This window comes from Vespa velutina, chromosome 9 (assembly GCF_912470025.1).
Source record: "Vespa velutina chromosome 9, iVesVel2.1, whole genome shotgun sequence".
In the NCBI taxonomy this organism is placed as follows: Eukaryota; Metazoa; Arthropoda; class Insecta; order Hymenoptera; family Vespidae; genus Vespa; species Vespa velutina.
This window is the reverse complement of record NC_062196.1, coordinates 1,042,388-1,057,246: the sequence shown is the minus strand read 5'-3', so window position 1 is coordinate 1,057,246 and position 14,859 is coordinate 1,042,388. Positions and strand designations below refer to the sequence as shown.

The window sequence follows — 14,859 nt, the reverse complement described above, 5'->3', positions numbered from 1 at the left end:
TATATAACTTCTTTTATATAAAATAATTATAATATTATATAATGTGTATATAGATGAAACTTATAATTTTTTAAAAACTCGTTTTATGAGAGAAACTTCATATTAAATATAATCATTAAAGTATCATGCACCAAACCTTCTCATCGTCCTTTGTTTCTAAGGGTTCCTTATTTAGCTCGAAAACTAATTCTTTGTATTCTTCTGGATTTACTAAAAGTATAACAAATTAATTGAAATATAACTTTCAATTTAATTCATTTTTTCAAAAATTATTATTCATAACAATAAAGAAAAACAGTTGGATAAAAACCTGAGATAAGTTCATTTATTAATCTGGATGTATTAAACTTACAGATATAGAAAGCAATGATATATGGATCATTTTCTATAGATGTATAAATTTTGTTAATGATTTTTCCCAATCGATTTGAAATATTTGTTATTTCTTCAGGATTGAGATTGGACAATAGATTAAGTTTTTCGTCCCAATAATAAGGTAAGCATTTATTATTTAGAATTGTATGCATGTATGTTAACATCTATAAGTATGATATTATTCTATTATTTGATTAAGATTATATTTAGTAGAAGTAGAATGAAAATAAATAAAATAATAGTACTGTTTGACTGCAAACAAATACAGTCACTCGACATGATACAACATTTGCAATCAAACAGTTAATTATTCAAAAATTTGTATAACTATATAAATACCTCCATAAACGAAAGTGTATGCGATACACTTCCAAAATTTTTGTTATACAGCAATTGTTTTAAAGCTATTGTTTCTATATAGTAACTAGCAATACTTTTCCAATTTTCGGTATCTCTTAATTTCTGAAAAGATAATATCATTTCATTAAAGTTCACATATATCATATCTATATATTTTTTTATAGTTTATATTTAAGTTTATATAATATAGTAATATATAGTAATATATATAGTAATATATATATATATATCAAATACTTTCATCAATCTTATTATTGGTTTAATTTGTCCATTTTTAGCTAGAATTTCTTTTTCTTGTTCATAAAAACATACTCTCCAACAGGTATGTCTTATTTCAAAATTTGTCTGAAAACATTTTGGTACAGCAAGCCAATTTTGTTTCTGAAAATATAAAATATTATTAATTGCTTTAAAAATATAAAATGATACCATTATGTATATGTATACACAACATCTATATAAACAGTTCTTTAAATACCAAATTATAATTTATGAATGGTATATTTTTTGAAAATTCTAGCACTGGTACTAAATCAACGTTTATTGTTTTGCCATTTGGAAGTTCTACTTCAAATGTAAATGCTGGGCCACTCTTGGTTATTCTTATCTATAATGTATAAAATTTTCGATTTATATATAAATATTTTAATATTTAAATTATTTAAGAACTATTTACATACCATATATGTAGTATTTTGTATGTTTAATGAATATTTATTTTTTATCAGTGGTAATTTTTGTATAGTTTTATTTAAAATGCCTTCCATCCAACTACGGAATTTTTTTTGATCAATATACATATCCTGATCAAGTAAACTCTTTAATTCTCTAATAACAGAATAAAATAAATAAATTAAGTTATAATAATATCTTTTATGTAATGAAAATCATATATAAAATATAGTAACTATTTTGAAGAACGTCGTATTGTTACAGAATGTTAGTAATTTTTTAGATCAATTTACAATTTGCAATTATTTTTTATATTGATCCAATTAAAAAATTTATAATTTATTATTTATTAATACTATACATCTGATATATAATAATATTATATAGAATACTAGCACTATCTGATTAAATTTAATTTATAACTTATCTTACCTATCACAAGTTAACTCATTTCGTTTTAAGCCAGAATATATTTTAATAAAACCTGGATGTTCACATAGTTCTATCTAATAATAATAAAATATTTAGAGAACTTAAAACACTTAAAGAAAATGAAGGATAAATAAGTAATTTATTATATAAATTAAAAGTATATTTCTAATATATTAATAAAATAAAGTATATCTAAAAAATAAAAAAAATGTATTTTTTTATGAATGAATTTAAATAATAAGAATAATTAAAAAACTATCTTACTTCCACAAACTCATAATTAATGGGTAGTTTAATTATTATATTTATATCAAATTCTTCAGGTACACCAACTTTTGTACCTTTATAGTAACTACCAACAAATAATATTTTTTTAAATACTTCCTTGAAAAAAGAATTTTCTTTCATTTTTTCAAGTATTCCATCAATGACCTATTCATGTTTAATTTTTAAAAATTATATGTAAGATCATAATAAATATTATAAATATAAATGTTTATAATATAATATATATAATATATATAAAAAAATTATTTCTTAAAAAGAAATATATATATGCATGTATACATTAAAAAGAATCTACATAAATATATATTACATTTATATGAAATTTTATACCTGGTGTAAATATTCGTTAGTTACTTTTTTTTCATAGTTTGCCAAAGACACAAATTTTTTGTTTATAACATTTAATACTCTATCATTAACAAAATATTTCTTTTTTTCTTCTAATATATAATTAACCTATGTAAAAAGGAAACAAATACTAAGCATATAAAGAATACATTAAAGAGAATCTTAATTTTTAAAACTTACATATAAGATTACAATATATATTATTAACACACGATATATATAACTATATAATATATAGTTAATATATATATGAGAATTTTATACAGAAAGTAAATAACATTTATAAGTATTTATTATATACGAATTTATAATATATGTTCGTAAATACTAGTCAATAAATGATACAAACCTCCATTATGATTATTATTATTATTACAATAAGTGTATGAGTAATTTATATTTTTGTCGGAAGGCAAATTTTTAAGTAAAGAGTAGTAGTATAGTGTTTACTATTGCATCATTGTATTAATGTTTTTATTCTTGGTGTAAACATAAATCCAGGTATAAGCACTGCAGAAATACATAATACATAGACATTTTATAGAAAATAAATATATTTTAATTTACATATTATTCATATATACATACGTGTACCACAATATTGATTATAATTATCTCTTATTAATTGCAATAGCTCCACACACAAGGATTATATGAAAGTTATAAAATATAAATAGTAAATATTTTATATTTTAAAGATTTCTCTATATACACTGAACAATGCACTTTATGCAGTTTTGTAACACTTCAACAAGTGATATTTACCTGTAAAGTTCCTGATACTTTCTGATATCTCTATCATGATATGAAATTGTTAATAAGTTAAAAAATATATATCAGTATGAAAGATAAGATATACATTTTTTATTAAATATAAATAACGCAAATAAAATAAAAATTTTTATAAATAAAATTTTATTTTATTTGAGTTATTCATTTGCGTTAATTTTATTTTATTTTAAAATAACATTTTTTTTTAAATTCTATTAAGGCTGTTCACCATCCATAGTTTTTTAATGGCTTATGTCATCAATGAGACAGACGTCTTTATGACTTGACCGATTTTGGCGAACAAGGTCTCATTTTAAAGACGAAGATTTAGTATTATGCACAAATAAAAACTTTTTCAAAAGTCCGCCGAGAGCGCGCTGTAGATTAAACCTTGGTCTTTACAATAAGACCTTGTTTATCAAAATTGGTCGAGAATTACTTGTGTTCATCCTGATGGCGCAAACGCTGTTTTCGACATTTTTCGCGAAGAAAACGTTTAGTATTGTGGCATCCCCCGAAATTTGCGGCAAAAAAGATGAAGCTCCTACTCTACCCTTACTTCTGATTTTCATATCACTCTTTAATGGTGTATGTTTTATGTACGTGAAATAGCGATTGTTGCTTGGTGTTATGTAAATAGCTAAAGCTCAGATTTTTTTAACACTTTACCGACAGATAACCTATTAATCGGCTTTTTGTTGCCGATGCTTACCGACCGATAGCCTATTAATCGGCTTTTTGTTACGATATCTTCGATATCATCTTGAAAATAAAACATTTTATTAAATCTAATTATCCTATAATATATCCTATAATAACAGAAAGCGGACAATTCTATCTGGGCATACGAAACGCACAGATACTCCCGTGCGATGATCTAGACCGAAAAACAGCCGGCGCCAGGGAGAATCTACGGCTGAGCGGCCGGTCGGACATGCGTATGCTGTTGAACCGCTAGCGGTTAGTAAAGTGTTAACACTTTAACCAAACCCAAAAAAATGAATTTCACAATATTCATACGAAGAAGCTATGGTAACTCACTCCATCATTTTAATAAACTTTGGCCATATGATTCTATGGCAAAAATAAGAAAATACGTTTATGACAAGGCATTTAAAGGGAATTTCTAAATTAATGTTAAATTTTGGAAAAATTTGTAGTTTTAGATTTTATTGACTAATAAGATAAAGACTACAAATAATGTATAGTTCATTAACAAGTATCTGGATTCGTAATTCCAGCAATTGTAGGTTCAAGATAAATAATTTCGGTAGTTTTTTTTTTATTGTATCAATGTAAATGAAAATAATGAATTAATTTACTCTTTTTCCTTATTTGATAATTTAGTAAGATATTACTATCCAATTTCTTATATTTATTTTCTCTAATGATGGCTGATGTGAATTTTGTGGTGATATGTGCTAGATAAGACACAGGAGCAGTATAATTTTATTCGATGACAAATGCATATAAAGTATATACATTTATCGATTATTTTTCAAAAATTAATAATTAATGGACATATATATCATATATTATTTTTAATAAAGATCAAGATGAATTTGTTTCCACATTATCTACGAGATTTTTCTCCCGGTGCTATTTTTTATGGTTTCCTTTGTAGGACTTCACTTCATATTATTACTATTTCTACTAATATTAAAATGTAATATAATAATATAGTAATAAAAACAGTAATAAGAAGAAACAGAAGAATATACTTATATTGTATACATCATGACACATATGATGATGGTAACTTATGATAACAAAAGAAGGAAAAATGTATCTTTTTACGTGACGGTTTGGAGCACGAATTCTCAACAAATCGTGCCCTTGATAATTTTGACAAATGATCGTCTATCTAATATGATATATAAAGAAAAATACGAAACGTTTCTTTTGTTTTCGTCCGCTAATGTTTCTTTGCTTAATACCTTATGATCGTAATGTATCTGGTTCCATATTGTTTCTTACTCATGATCGGTTAAAGCTAATTGTCTTTACTATTGTAATATAAAATGTAAAATAATATCTAGATGTATATAAATAATATTTAAGTATATTTTATTATTATATTATATTATATTATATTATTATTATTATTATCATCAGTAATAGCATATTTTTATTAGTAGTAGTAGTAATAGCCGAAGTCGTGTAGAGTGGACTAGTCCTATAGGGGCACCCACGTCAGAAAAAAGCGCTGTGAGTTCTACTTCATAGATAGCGTGGAAATGAATTGATGTTTTAATTTATATAAAAATAATATAATATATAAGTATTCCTTAATTATTAAAAAAAAAATATTGAACAAATTCTTATTTTTGTTGCAGATTTATATACTAATTCTTATGTGTCAATTATATTAATTATTTTATATGTATTTATCGTAACAAATGCGTACTGATATTGTATCTAGCACGAATCATTGCAATATTGCATACTACTATAAAAAAAAAATGTACATGAGAGAATAAAAAGTGATATGAAAAATATGATTGAAAAGTGCATTCATAATCTATTAAATTTACTCTACTCACCGAACCAATTGTTATATGAGAGGGGAATACCACAAGCTTATACACCGATATGATAGAGGCATGGTAAGGACAGCATTCCGCACTTGAATTCGTAGTTCATATTTTGTCCATACCTTTGGTCACACACAAAAAGAAGTCACACACGCTTTGAACAAAAAATGGTAAACAGTCTTAATACATATATAGTTAAGAAACTAAAGAATAAACGTTTATTGTTACAATTATAAAATATCTAATTTCCGATAAACTTGATCAAGGTCTGCTACATTAAAATAAATTTTCATTTAGTAATTACCGTATAGTCGAATATGACTTTTATAATGTATGAAATCAAAATTTTATAACACATTTCAAATATCTGTAAGGAAAGTTTTCAATATCGCTTTTAATTGGATAACTTAAAATATCCAATAACCAATCAATGTGTTTTTACGGAAATTTTATTTTTAACAACGAACATATTTCTGATTAGCTAATATTTCAGTGTTGTATATTGTTCGACTGGCTTGACCTATGTTTGTTTCTTTTTATTAAAATAGATTTTATATCATCCAATGACGAATGCAAAAATATATGTAAACTGAGCTAAAGAGAGGGAGCGACGATACCAAGCTAGGAGCTAACTAACGGCATACAAATGAAAGCGTGACGGTGAGTACGTTGCAGTACATACGTTGCGTTTCAACAGCGCAAGAAGAATAATGTCGTTGGAAGGACAAAGTAATTTGTGTTTTTGAAAAAAAAAAAACAAAAAAAAAAGAATAAAAAAAAAAATAAAAATATATTCTATATTAACGCTCTCCTTTTACCAATAATTTATTAGCAAAAATGGAAGCAAACTATCAAGCGACGCCAAGTCCAGCACGAACTTTGACAGGTGAATACAACTGTTTTTCTATTCGTAAATGTCAAAGCAAATGTCTGTTTTTAATCTTTAAAAAAAATAATCCTTAAAAATTCGTATAACGGTAAAATATTATATAGTTTATATTTAATAAAAATAATAGCAATGTAGTAATAGTAATAATAACTGGTATCAATATAATATATGATTTTCTTATTGTACATATAATTAATTTTTTAAATTATTGAAAAATTTTATTGAGTTTGAATTGCGAAATGTTATCATAAAAAAACTTTGAACAGATAAATAATTTACTATGTCTTTTAATTATTTAATACTATTTTTAGTGTAATTAATAATAATCAAAGATTATTTGTGCAATAGGAATGAACAATGAGACTGAAGATCCGTATCCAAGTTTATCCGATTATCATGATTATGAACCAAATTTGGAGTTTGATGATACAGAACTACAGGCATCTTCAAATAATGGTAATACACAAAAATATACATATTTATTTTATCAGTTATTAAAAATATTCCTAATAAATATTTGCTATAATTTATATATAATTTTATACATTTTCAGCTGTACAGCTTTTAGAAGCAAAGCTAGATTTGATTAACAGTGGTGCAGTAGTGACAGGCATAGATTATTTGGAGAGTCCAGTAAGCGATGGAACGATTGAAGAAAATTTTGAAGAAGCTCTAGTAGATGCTCCAGTTATAGAATCTGGTGTGTGACCTTTTATCTACTGTTAGTAGCCACTAAATGTCATGGCATTTGGTGGAACATAGCAGGTGAATCATGAAGATTGCTGTATAGTTTGTTACTGCATGGTATAATGATGGAGAAAGATACGCATTAATAACAAATTAGATTCAATTTTCTTGATTCTATATATTGTGTTTAAATGTGATTACTAAATTGCCTTAGAGTTCATGAAAATTACTACAAATAATTATAAATTTTTATATTCTTTTAAAACTATGATTTGTTTATAATGAGCAGCTGATGACCTAGCAGCACTAGAAGGAGAACTAGCCGATGAAGAAGATTACCTTGATATATCGAGGCATGGTATTGTAGAAGTTGTAGGAGATGACAGTGCTGGTCGTAAAATAATAGTAGTATCAGCCTGTAAATTGCCTCCTATTGGAAAAGAAGCTTTTAATCATGCCAAACTCCTCAGGTTTGTTCAAGAAATTTAATATTTTATATGCCATTGTAATATTAAATGGAGCAAGGTAGTGCATTTTTAAGCTTTACAAATTTTTCATTACTTATTATTATACATATTATATTTAAATTACATAATATTACTTATATTGAAATAATAAAATGAAATTCACATTGCCATTATAAGCGCTACTATTAAAGAAATCTGCTTTAATTCATTTATTTCCACAATGGACTACATTAATACAAGAAGCTCGCATCTGCCACATTCCAAAATAATTAATTGCAAACTAAAATGCTGCTTTTAAACACTAAATTGAGAATAAATTACAGGTACAAGTACCTTTGCAACCATTTTTTAACCCTTGAACCGCGGATTTAACTATATGGTATTTCTCAGAACAACCGTGGATCGCGCTAGTTGGCATTGTTATTTCTTGTGAAAACACGTGTCGTCCAAAGTAAGTAAAGATTTTATACTTCACGCATTTGTATTTTTATGTCACTACTATAAAATCAAGTTATGTTATTGAAAATTGAGATGACACAGTTTTATATCAATCAAGAGTATGCATTGATTAAAAGACCTTGCGGTTTAAGGGTTAAGCATACCTTTTCTCCTTTCCTGGTAGGAATTAAAGTACTAAGGCAGATTTAAAGTTCCTATTTTTATGGAAAAAAAAAGAAAGAAAAAAAAAATCTTTTAACATATATTTTATTTTATAGGTATTTGATGCATACATTAGACAAATTTGTAGAACAGGATTATAGTCTTGTTTATTTCCATTATGGCCTAACTTCAAAAAATAAGCCACCACTCTCTTGGTTATGGCAGGCATATAAAGCCTTTGATAGGAAGTATAAAAAGAATCTCAAAGCACTTTACTTAGTCCATCCAACCAATTTTATTAGAATTGTCTGGCAGATCTTTAAACCAGCTATTAGGTAATCATGAATTTAATAATTTTAATGTAATAAGATAATTTTTGATGTATGTATTTAAATAATATTACATTTATTTTACTGTAGTGCAAAGTTTGGTCGTAAAATGATGTATGTTAATTATTTAGAAGAACTAGCACAATACATTAATCTCGATCAACTCATTATACCTTCACAAGTACTACAGTAAGTACCATTATGTTTAATATATAAAAATAGTAAAAATTCTCTCTCTCTAAAAATGATTAATGTGGATAGTTTGTATTTTATTGTAAAAATAACATATAATGTATTTAAAAATATTATGTGAATATTTTTAGGCACAATGAACAACTTATAAGCAAAAATAAAAAAAGTTTACCAACTAGTCCACCTCAAAGTACAGTAGCTACACCAGTTGGTACAACACAATTTGGTGCAAGTTTAAGTTTTATTAAAGAAAATAATAATGGTGATCCAATACCACCTATAGTAAAACAATGTATTGAGTTTCTAAATTGTCCAGATGGTATGTTTGTGATTATTATTTATTAACAAAGAATTTTTTCAATTGATATATTTTTTGAGAATATTCGATCTATATTCATGAGTATAATTTTTTTACAGCTCTAGAAACAGAGGGAATATTCAGAAGATCTGCTAATGTAGGAATAATTAGAAAATTACAACATGACTGTAATCAAGGTTTGCAAGCAGACTTTAAAGGAGATCCTCATATAGCAGCAGTTCTTCTAAAAACATTTCTTCATGAATTAGATGAACCCCTTATGACATATGAATTATATGATGAAATAACACAATTTCAAAGTAAGAAACATGAAATCCTTAGTAATCATTAGCATGTTATTTCACTATAAATACTAATATGAACTTATTTATAGCATTATCAAAAGATGAAAGACCACGTAGAGTAAAAATATTAGTCCTCGAAAAACTTCCTGAAGACAATTATCATCTTTTAAAATATATAGTACAATTTTTATCAAAGGTAATATAACAACTAATTATATGTATATAATTATTTTCTTTATTTAATCAATATTTACTAACAGGTAATAGACAGAAGTGATTTAAATAAAATGACATCAAGTAATCTAGCAGTGGTATTTGGTCCAAATCTCGTTAGAGCACCTCCGTCACGTGGAATGTCTCTTTCTGCGATAGGACCTATTAATCAGTTTATAGACTTTCTATTTACATTTCAAGATAAGATATTCATCATTTAATTTGAAACAATGGGTGATAGCCAAAGGTCTGATATCCAAACCAAATTAATAATGATTGTGTAAATCTGCGCATGTATGTGAACTGCGTGCTTGTACATGCGTGTTTTTAGTGAGATTTAAGTATGGCTGTTCAATTTAATATTATAAAGCAAGATATTTAAAATACTTTGTACCACAATTCCATGAAGATTTTTTTAGAAATGTTAGCACAACAAATAACACTTTATATATATAACTAAATTACTTTAATATTATATTAAAGCATATTAAAATCATTAATCTAGCGATACTAAAACAATAATATTATATCTATTGCTGCATTGATAATTAACTTTTCACTAATTTTTTGATTAATTAAAATTTTATATCACAAAATCATATCTATGAAAATGATATGATTGTAAAACATAGGAAACTTCATTGCATTATGAAGTACAATTAGCACAATAATCTCTTATTTACACTTACAATACAATCTCCAAAGGAACATATTTATCATTCATAATAAATTAATATTGTTAAATATTAAATTGCCAGTCTGGATAATGTATATAATTATATGACTTCATAATCATATACCAAAGATTCAAGGAAATGTTAGATATTATATGTAAAATGTAGACATATATTTAGATTAAGTATAATATAATAAATGTGCGTGTGATTTGTAAAAGAGTAATAACGTACAGGATGCCTTGATTATCTAATTTTAGAATATCACTTCTCGATTTGTAAAATATAATTATACAAGTATAGTTAATTAAAAACAATCTAACAATATGGTGCTTTTCATAAATCTAGGTTACAATTCAGTCAGTATATTTACTTTTCCATTTCTTACATATTTAATTTTTTTTTGTAAAGCATTACTATATTTATTTTTACAATTTTCTTAATAAATGTTATAAGATCAATATTTAAAAAGATTTACTTAGTTTTATAAAATTTATTAAACATTATAATAATAGTTTATTTATTTAACATTATAATAGTAATTATATACAGCAATTTTCTCTGAATCAATGTCACGAAATAGAAATGATAAAGTAGATCTTTAATAATATCAAGCATCCTGTTATCATAATTACATATGTACAAATTGAATAAATTAATCGTGTAAATTTATTATCTTATTGAACAGTACTGATTTGTAACGAAATTTTAAGAAATCAATAGAAAGTATACATAAAAAAAAAATGCTTACAAACAATCATGAATTATTGTTTGTGTTTCTTACTGTATATTTGATCATCTCATCAGTCTTTGGTGTAAAAGTATTATAATCTTTTTCTAACGGTATAGAATTTCATTGATTTTCTTCTTATTGTATAAAAATGTACTAATTAGGATTTATAAATATATACATATATACATTTCCTGTAACAATCCTGCCATTAAATGGATCATTAGAAAGTATTTACACGAGAGCTATTCAATTGACATGCTCTCCTTTATTTAAAAGACTAATATAATATCTGTATAGAGAACTAAAGTGATTACATTCCTTGTTATTTAGATCACAAATAGTGTAATCAAGCATAATTGTATAAACATAACATAATTAGTTTAAAGCACTATTAATATTGAGTAATTTACTCTGTCATTCCTTGTGGCATTTTATGTATTATATAATCATTAGTGTTATATATACACTACACATAATATATAATATTAGTTTAAACATGAATATAAAATATTTAATATTTACTAAAATAAAATTGTATATTAACAAATATATCTTCATTATAGAGTAATTTATTGCTCTAATAAATAAAAACATGCACAATTCATGTATGAATCTGCAATCAAGTAGAACATCTAACTCTTACATAATTCTTTTCAAGTCCATGTTGTTGTCAATTAAAATGTTATACATTACTAAATAAATATAAATATTAGCAGAAAAGTATTACATACATGTGTATATTATAATTGTTTTTTTTTTTTTCTTAAATGTCCCTTTATTCAAATTTGACTATATTTAAATATACATCGATTTATATGACATTAATTGATGTGCCTAATGATGATGAGAAATAATTATTGTAAATAATTATAATTAATTTTATTTTTAATATTATACTTGTTTTAGTTTCTTCTAATTGTAATGATAGATCTATGCTATGTCTTTGTTGTTTTAAAATAAAATATAGCAATACAAAAAATTCATTCTATATGTGATACACTGCATAACAGAAAATCTGTATAATTTATAGACAAGCTGTTTATAAATTAGTAATATAAATATATGTAATTATATTTTCAATAAAGTATAATAGCATGGACAAACTATCATTCTTAGTAGTTGTTATGTAATTATGTAAAAAAGATAAAATGATACCAATAGACATTGTAATAAAAAATTTATGTAGGTATAACAATGTACATTACACGATATTTTTAAAACATTAAATGCATAATGTATACTTGCATGTGTAGCACAATATTACAACATTATATGAAACTTACAACATTTTATGATATTTATGTATTTGTTCTTAGATTCAAAATCTCTCAAAATCTGCACATTTTATATTTTGCACTCAATATCTAGTTAAAAAGATATTATCTTTAAAATGATAAATACAACAATATTTGACATATGGCAAAAAGCTAATGTTCTTTATATACATTATATATATATATATATATATATATATATATATATATACATATATATTATTTTATTTATACATACATATGTATTTATAGATATAATTATTTTTGAAATTAAAGCTTTTCCAAAAATAAAGATATTCATTTACGAATTTTGGGAAGAACTGCCACAACAAGAACTTTTTGCTGGTCGACTTTGTTCAGATTCATCTTCAACTACCACAACATTACGACGTGTACTGCTAGTCCTTTGCAAACAAGACTTTTGTTCTACTTCATCAGCATGTTGTATCATTTTACGTGTTAAGTCTAAGAACATCTGTTCAATATTTTGATTTAGTTTAGCAGATGTATGAAAATGCATAGCACCAACTTGCTGGGCATATCTAGTAAAGAAAAATTCATTTTGTACATTTACTTACTTCTTGAAACAATTTAAAATTACTTACTCCTCTGCTTCTTCTATTGAAACATTTCGTTCTTTTTCAAGATCTACTTTATTGCCAGCAATTGCTAAAGAAATTTCACTGCCTAACATTTTTTTAAGTTCTTTTACCCAATTTTTAACCTACATATATAAGAATGATATTAGAAATAATTTGATAATTATAAAAATATTGATAAAACTTTCACGCATACCTTTTGAAAAGTATCTTCATCTGTAATATCGTAAACTAAAATGGCACCATTAGACATTCTATAATAAATTGGTCCTAATGCATGAAACTTTTCCTGTCCTGCAGTATCCCATATTGCTAAATTTACTCTTTTACCATTTATATTTAACTTCTTATTTAAAAAAGATGCCTAAACAAAGTATAACAAAACAAAGATTCAAATAAATTGTATGTAAAACATTTAAAATGACATTTAATTACAGCATATTTTAAATAATTTATATCAACTAATCTTTATATATAGAATATTGTTGAATAATTTATTTAGATAAATCATTGTATATTTTCTTAATATAATAATATAAATTTTATACTATACATATAAAAAAAACAATTGTTATATAAGTAATACGATAGAAATATCAAGTTATATAAAAAAATAAGTTATATCACTTACTTGTACTGTAGTAACATGTTTGTCATTAAATTTATCTTCGACGTATCGTAATGCTACTGAAGTTTTGCCCACACATCCTTCACCAAGTAATACCACTTTGAAATTATATCCATTTGCAGTAGTACTAATTGAACTAGCCATAATTTGCAAATAACTAATACGGTTAAAAGATATTACACGTGCATATATACCGGAGATCAATGTAGATTAACATTCACGTTGAACCTATACATATGTTAGTTATATTAATATAAGATTACTTTAATGTGACATTTATTTCTTGTATAGTTAGACAGTTATTTCTTTACAATGTCAAAATGAAAGCATCAGCTGTTTTTAACTAACATACACGTACATATTACACTATAATTACGTACAATGATAGAATAAACATATATATACACACATAGTAACATACTATACTCACACACATTTGAAATCTGATATATGTCGCATGCGCTGGTCGAAAATTTGATAAATTTGTATGAACTAATATTGTAATTGTGTGACAGTATGGCAACTACATATATTATGTGTGCATGCGCATATAAAAGAGGAGAGAGACAGACAAAACAAAAAATATATATGTGCACGTAAGTAAGTAAAGTTTGAAATAATGAAAAATATTATCACGATTTTCTACATTTTTCTTGTATATTCAATTTTGATTGGATAATTGTTTTCGGTTCTATCATTCATTAATGATCATATTTTTCATCTATAATTCGTTGTAAATCAAGTTTTTTGTTATAAATAATAAATCAATGTAGCTTAGGACAATTTTTATATATTAAACCTTATCATATACAATTGAAATAAACATAAGTACATTGTTTTTCAATATAATATTTCTTCAATTGATTTGTTACGATACATTATATGATACATATTAACTGAAATTGCATCGGCTATATTTCATATCGATAGATCATATAAATTAAAATTAGTATCTTACTATCATAAAAATTTAATTAAATCTTTGTTTTTCGTAAAACAATTTTTTAATCGAATTGAAAAGCGTTTTAAATTTGCGCGGGAATAGAAGAAAGAAAACTATGGTACTGAATCACAGTTTTCAACGTGTCCGATTTTTCAACCAATCGGAGGTATGCTCGGATAGCGATATATTAGGCGCGTCACCAATTGCGACGAGCGGTTTCTCTAGCTGCGCAAGTCGTAAAATCATCT

The 14,859-nt window shown here is 25.0% G+C and overlaps 3 protein-coding genes across 11 annotated transcripts; 1 reads left to right on the top strand and 2 right to left on the bottom strand.

Moving 5' to 3' along the window:
* Nucleotides 1-2: 2 nt before the first annotated feature.
* LOC124951640 (cyclic GMP-AMP synthase-like receptor) lies at nt 3-5,905 on the bottom strand. Of its 6 annotated transcripts, none has more exons than XM_047500355.1 (13): nt 5,790-5,905; nt 3,241-3,270; nt 3,064-3,109; nt 2,825-2,985; nt 2,458-2,583; nt 2,104-2,271; nt 1,840-1,913; nt 1,416-1,563; nt 1,214-1,342; nt 973-1,116; nt 715-837; nt 353-539; nt 3-210 (listed from the first exon to the last, which is right to left on the bottom strand). In XM_047500355.1, exons 4-13 carry the CDS (start codon nt 2,828-2,830, stop codon nt 116-118), a joined length of 1,200 nt encoding a protein of 399 aa, XP_047356311.1. In that variant the 5' UTR covers nt 2,831-2,985; nt 3,064-3,109; nt 3,241-3,270; nt 5,790-5,905; the 3' UTR covers nt 3-115. The 6 variants fall into 6 exon arrangements, with proteins under 6 accessions (XP_047356311.1, XP_047356310.1, XP_047356308.1 ...); XM_047500354.1 differs by lacking the exon at nt 5,790-5,905 and adding an exon at nt 3,686-5,344; XM_047500352.1 differs by lacking the exon at nt 3,241-3,270 and having other exon boundaries at nt 3,064-3,240.
* A 397-nt stretch (nt 5,906-6,302) lies between these two features.
* Nucleotides 6,303-11,790, top strand: LOC124951876 (rho GTPase-activating protein 1). 2 transcript variants are annotated; one of them, XM_047500895.1, is made up of 11 exons: nt 6,303-6,440; nt 6,613-6,666; nt 7,018-7,125; nt 7,223-7,369; nt 7,646-7,826; nt 8,540-8,758; nt 8,843-8,941; nt 9,076-9,263; nt 9,362-9,562; nt 9,637-9,743; nt 9,808-11,790. In XM_047500895.1, the coding sequence occupies exons 2-11, from the start codon at nt 6,618-6,620 to the stop codon at nt 9,979-9,981; spliced, it is 1,473 nt and encodes a 490-aa protein (XP_047356851.1). In that variant the 5' UTR covers nt 6,303-6,440; nt 6,613-6,617; the 3' UTR covers nt 9,982-11,790. The 2 variants fall into 2 exon arrangements, with proteins under 2 accessions (XP_047356851.1, XP_047356850.1); XM_047500894.1 differs by having other exon boundaries at nt 6,305-6,509.
* A 537-nt stretch (nt 11,791-12,327) lies between these two features.
* LOC124951877 (ras-related protein Rab-21) lies at nt 12,328-14,223 on the bottom strand. Of its 3 annotated transcripts, none has more exons than XM_047500896.1 (6): nt 14,099-14,223; nt 13,672-13,804; nt 13,237-13,404; nt 13,047-13,165; nt 12,680-12,983; nt 12,328-12,531 (listed from the first exon to the last, which is right to left on the bottom strand). In XM_047500896.1, exons 1-5 carry the CDS (start codon nt 14,125-14,127, stop codon nt 12,743-12,745), a joined length of 690 nt encoding a protein of 229 aa, XP_047356852.1. In that variant the 5' UTR covers nt 14,128-14,223; the 3' UTR covers nt 12,328-12,531; nt 12,680-12,742. The 3 variants fall into 3 exon arrangements, with proteins under 3 accessions (XP_047356852.1, XP_047356854.1, XP_047356853.1); XM_047500898.1 differs by having other exon boundaries at nt 13,672-13,896; nt 14,099-14,214; XM_047500897.1 differs by lacking the exon at nt 14,099-14,223 and having other exon boundaries at nt 13,672-14,092.
* Between the last annotated feature and the right edge of the window lie 636 nt (nt 14,224-14,859).